At 45.2% G+C, this 5,630-nt stretch overlaps 1 protein-coding gene across 1 annotated transcript in view; it reads right to left on the bottom strand.

Annotated features, from left to right (window-relative positions):
- Positions 1–866: 866 nt before the first annotated feature.
- SNX12 (sorting nexin 12) overlaps positions 867–5,630 on the bottom strand; it is a 12,103-nt gene continuing 7,339 nt past the window's right edge. The window contains exons 3-5 of the mRNA XM_012812724.1: positions 5,101–5,196; positions 3,124–3,248; positions 867–2,718 (exon numbers count right to left, since the gene is read on the bottom strand). Of these exons, the coding sequence (XP_012668178.1) occupies positions 2,616–2,718; positions 3,124–3,248; positions 5,101–5,196 (324 nt within the window). The 3' untranslated portion in view covers positions 867–2,615. The remainder of the gene's footprint in view (positions 2,719–3,123; positions 3,249–5,100; positions 5,197–5,630) is intronic.

Here is a 5,630-nt window from a genome sequence, read left to right as displayed (position 1 = left end):
AAAAAAAAAAAAAAGTAGGCTCGGTACCGGTAGCTCAGCAGCTAGGGCACCAGCCACATACACCAGAGCTGGCGGGTTCGAACCCAGCCCTGACCTGCCAAACAACAATAACAACTACAACAAAAAAATAGCCAGGCATTGTGGTGGGTACCTGTGGTACTTGGGAGGCTGAGGCAAGAAAATTTTTTGTTGTTGTTGCAGTTTGGCTGGGGCCAGGTTCAAACCCATCACCCTCGGTATATAGGGCCGGCGCCCTACTCACTAAGCCATAGGTGCCACCCATAAGAGAATCTCTTAAGCCCAAGAGTTTGAGGTTGCTGTGAGCTGTTACACCACAGCACTCTACCGAGGGTGACATAATAAGACTCCCTCTCAAAAAAAAAGTTCTCAGAGTTCTCCCACTTTTCTACCTGCATCCAACCTTTGGAGAAAAAAGTCTCAACTGAGGTAAAAAGCCTCTGAAAGAAACAGTGTTTGTTGGTGGTGTGCAGGTATATCAGATGATGAGCACATGCATTCATGTATATGTACACATCTTACATATACATACATACACATATATACTATAAATATATTTTGACCAAATTAGTATAAACCCACAAGTTTAAAAACCAAATCTACTAAATCTGATCCAAACCACAGGTACTGAGCCTATGGCTACTTCCTGCAAGCAGATATGTTACCTCTGTGACAAAGTCAGTTGTAAACTGCAAGGATCACCATGGGCAGTTAGGATTCTGCTTTTAAAAAATTAAATATAAAACTTATTAGCTCAGAAGATTGGCCACGTTGTATGATTTCTGCACATTATCCAGCATAGTCTAGACACTAATACTTAACAAACAACTTAAGCAGGAAAACAGAGGCTTGCTTCACAGTGGTTTAATATGAACAGAGTTGAGTATGACATTGTCTGACAGAAGAATGAACAGTTTGCTGAAAAAAGCCCCGAGTCAGGATATATACACAGCAGAAATGGGGCCCCGGACTCTCAGTACTTGTGCACAATGAAAGAAGGAATCTTTTTTTTTTTTTTTTTAAAAAAAGTCTATAACAGAGGATACAAATCAAAAAGGAGGCAGCAACAACACCAACGTTGGCGAGGTGGGAAAGGGAGCAGAGCCTCTCTCTGGGGGCTGCTCAGCCCCTGGCACAGGCACGCAGCTGGAGAGCTATCTCAGGGCATTTCAACATTTAGATGGGCTCCAAATCCATATCAAAATCCAACCTTAATCTCTCTGATCAGGGTCATGTAGAAATCAGCAATCCTTTTCCCCAAGGTCCTATATAGAAAACTCTAATCCTTCTGTGATAAGGAGTCTAATCAAAGAGCCTTTCATCTGGCACCAGAGTTAACTTGCTGTCATCCCACCACTTGGTACAGAAATCAGGCTCCAACAAACAAACTATCTCCTCCCAGACAGAGGCGCAGGACAGCTGCCAGCCTCAAGAAGCTGCTTCAGATTCTAAGATTTAGGAAATTCATATCCAGCCACTAGTTCAACTCCTGAGGAAAATGCTGGGGTTGTATGGAAAACAAGTGCAGGCAGTTCAATAACCCTGTGACCAAGCTAGGGAAGGTAGTGACAACTCTTGCCTCTGAACCCAATTCAACAGCTCAAAGTGCTTAGTGAGAAGTCAAGAGACTGTGTGGTTTGTTCATGTGCTTCTGCCCAGTGGCAGCACCAAATGGATGGTGGTGGGGGGAAGGAGAATGGAAGAGTGGTGATGCCCTTCCCTACCACTGGGAGGAACCCAGAACATAATCAACCCCCATGGGTCCTAGAGCTACGTGGCAGTGGTGAGTTACCCCCACCCATTATGCCACCAAACCTACAAAGTAGCAAGGCCTTGGGCAGGGAGTACTGCTGGCCCATATTAACTCACCCACTCATGAGTGGGCCGCCAGAATGGGAAGCCACAAAACGAGAGGGGTTAGGCACTAGGAGCTCCCTTACTGCCCTATGGCTTTCTTCTGACTCTGAGGCAGCCATGATGATGGGCCCAGAAAACCCACAAACCTTGCTCCATACAACACAATGCTTGGACTCTAGAAGGATTACTGCCATGAAAAGCAGTAAGACAAAGAGAGAGAAATGAATAAAAGAAACTGTTAAGAAAACTGGGAGCAGGCCTGGAGAAGAAAAAAGGAGAGCTTCTGGGTCTTTACCACCTTCCCAAAAATGAAAAAGTTCATGCAGGCAGGAAAGGCAGGGTTTTTCCCTGTTCAGTGTTCCTGGTTAAACCTAAGAGTAATAAAAATCCCCTGGACTTGCAGCAGCAGTATGTCCAAGTGCCTCACCAGAACAAGACCCCCTTCCCCTAAAGTTAGTCTTCTGGCATGGGTAAATGGCCCCAAAATTGCCTTCCAGTCCAATATCCCCACCTCCCAACCCCAAGCAAGGACATCTGCCTATGGTTTCCCACACCTCCTCAGAGAAGAGGATCCTAGCAGAATGCCCACATGGTGTAGTCAGGTACCAAGGAGCACAATGCCAGATAGTCTATCAGGCCAAGGGATGGGCAGCCAACTTCAGATCAAAGAGAGAGGGGCTTAGTGTAAAAACCAATGTCATTTCAGCAGGAAAGTAGAGGGCAAGTGGTGAGAGGGGCTCCTACTGGCGCACCTTCCCAGGGACGTAGTTCCTGTCAATTGCCTCCTCCTGCAGGAACATGTGTAGGCAGCGTTCGTTCTGAGCCAGTGGGTGCCCAGCAATTCTACAAAGAGATCAAGATGGTTATCAGTAGTATTTGGGATCAGAGAGAATCAGCAAAGGGATGGGAGTGTGAAAAGGGGAGAAAGGGTAAGGTCAGCCCTAAGGTTTAAGCCACTGGAGGATAGCAGTAGGGTACCACATCAACCCTAATACTGTAGAGGGAAAGGGAAGATAGAGGGGAAAGGTAGGGAAATCCCTAGATACAACTGCCACACAGTACATTCTAAGGTCCTGACATACGGGATCAGAATTTTGCTCAAAAGAATGAAGTTTTACTGTCCAGTCAGCCCACCACAATAATTGGGACCACATCACAGTACCCATTACAAAAGATGAGGTAGAAAAAACACATACAAAGACCATGATGGCAAAAGTACCAAGCAGAGCCCCCAGGAACTTGGCTTACTTGTTAATAAACTGTTCAAGGCCCTGCCTCCTTTCTTCAATGAAAGATTCTTCAAAGATCCCTTCATCTCCTCGGAAAGGGAGCTGCCGCTTCAAGGCTTTCCCTGGCAGTGGCGGTACTACAATCTGCAGGCAGACACAATATATCAGCCACAGGGGAGAGAGACAAAGTGGAAATGAGATGATAAAACACTATATATCTCATTTTTTATTATCCATAGTGTCCATCCTCTCCCACAGCCAGCAACTTGCAAGAACTAAGACTGTAAGTCAAGATGACTCACATAAAATAATTAATACAACTCTGTTTCTGTGAAAGGACAAGTTTATTATCTTAAAAGAAAGCAAATAGAGTGGTGCCTGTAGCTCAGTGGGTAGGGCGCCAGCCCCATATACCGAGGGTGGTGGGTTCAAACGCGGCCCCAGCCAAACTGCAACAACAACAAAAACATAATCAAGCGTTGTGGTGGGCACCTGTAGTCCCAGCTACTCGGGAGGCTGAGGCAAGAGAATAGCCTAAGCCCAGGAGTTGGAGGTTGCTGTGAGCTGTGTGATGCCATGGCACTCTACCAAGGGCAATAAAGTGAGACTCTGTCTCTATTAAAAAAAAAAAAAGAAAGCAAATAAACTCAAAATAATGCTTTCTTTGCCATCCACTACTATCTAAGACTTTAGCTAGGACTTTCCTAACACCATACTTTCCATTTTTAGCACCTATAAGTTAAGTTATACAACTTTACTGGCTATTTAAAAGTAACACTGGCTGGGTGTGGTGGCTCACACCTGTAATCCCAGCACTTGGGAGGCTGAAGCGGGTGGACTGCCTGAGCTCACAGGTTCAAGACTAGCCTGAGCCAGAGTGAGACCTCATCTCTAAAAATAGCCGGGCATTGTGGTGGGCACCTGTAGTCCCAGCTACTCGGGAGGCTGAGGCAAGAGAAATTTTTTTTTTTAGACGGAGCCTCAAGCTATGCCCCTGGGTAGAGTGCCATGGCATCACACTCACAGCAACCTCCAACTCCTGGGCTCAAGCGAGTCTCCTGCCTCAGCCTCCCAAGTAGCTGGGACTACAGGTGCCCGCCACAACGCCCAGCCATTTTTTGGTTGCAGCCATCATTGTTGTTTGGCAGGCCCGGGCTGGGGATTTGAACTCACCACCTTAGGTGTATGTGGCTGGTGCCTTAGCCACTTGAGCCACAGGCACCGAGCCAGAGGCAAGAGAATTGTTTAAGCCCAGGAGTTGGAGGTTGGAGGCTGCTGTGAGCTATGACATCATGGTACTCTACCAAGGGTGACAAAGTGAAACTCTGCCTCAAAAAAAAAGTAACACTGATTTTTTAAAAATTATCCTGAATTTTACTCTGTCACATTTCTTTTTTTCTTTTCTTTTTTTTTTAGAGACAGAGTCTCCCTTTGTTGCCCTCAGTAAAGTGATGTAGCGTCATAGCTCGCAGCAACCTCCAGCTCTTGGGCTTAGGATATTCTCTTGCCTCAGCCTCCCGAGTAGCTGGGACTACAGGCTCCCACCCATAACACCTGGCTATTTTTTGTTGCAGTTTGGCTGGGAAGGAGTTTGAAGCCACCACCCTCGGAATATGGGGCCAGCGCCCTACTAACTGAACTACAGTGCTGCTCAAAGATCATTTTTTTTTTTTTTGAAACAGAGTCTCAAGCTGTTGTCCCGGGTAGAGTGCTGCAGTGTCACAGCTCACAGCAACCTCCAACTCTTTGGCTTAAGTGATTCTCTTGCCTCAGCTTCCCAAGTAGCTGGGACTACAGGCACCCGCCACAACACCCGGCTATCCTCTTTCAAATTTCAAAGGATATTCCTCAGATCCAATATATTGAGATTTGGTAGATAAGAAAGTGTTCACTCTCTCTGCATTCACTGCAAGATTTTGTATACTGTGATCATATGCCTTCTTAGCCTATGTAGGTCTCCTCCTTCAAGGGTGCCTCATAGAGAATGCAGCCATACCTTACTGTCTCGCTCCAGCTCATTTTTCAGCCACTCAAAGTCACTGTAACGCCTCCGTACGCAGGACTCCTTCAGCTTGAAGATAGGTAGGTTTGTCTATGGGGAAGGAAGAATGAAACAAGAGAAATAACAAGTAATGTCCAACCTGTAGTGGCCACCTGTCAGACCCACTTGGACAGGTCCCAGTGAAGAAATAGCTCCTATGGACCATGCTCCTATAACCCTTTCAAAATGCCACTAAATGACTACCATATTCAATTTGTCACAGTTGGTGATTAGAAGTCCCATGCTGCTTAGAATTTATCATATAAATAGACTTGTATTTATATGTAAATATGTATATACAAGAGTTTTAACTGCATTTTATTACTTGTAATAATAATAAATGTTCATCAACAGGCAATTGGTTAAATGAAAATGGTATATTTGAGTAGTGGCATACTATGCAACTATTAAAAGAATATGAAATATCTATATGCTGGTATCGAAAGATATTTAGTGGTAAAATCAAGGTACAGAATAAATAAATA

This window comes from Otolemur garnettii, unplaced genomic scaffold (assembly GCF_000181295.1).
Source record: "Otolemur garnettii isolate 467f Iridium unplaced genomic scaffold, OtoGar3 scaffold00219, whole genome shotgun sequence".
NCBI lineage: Eukaryota > Metazoa > Chordata > Mammalia > Primates > Galagidae > Otolemur > Otolemur garnettii.
This window is presented reverse-complemented; position numbering and strand designations above follow the sequence as displayed.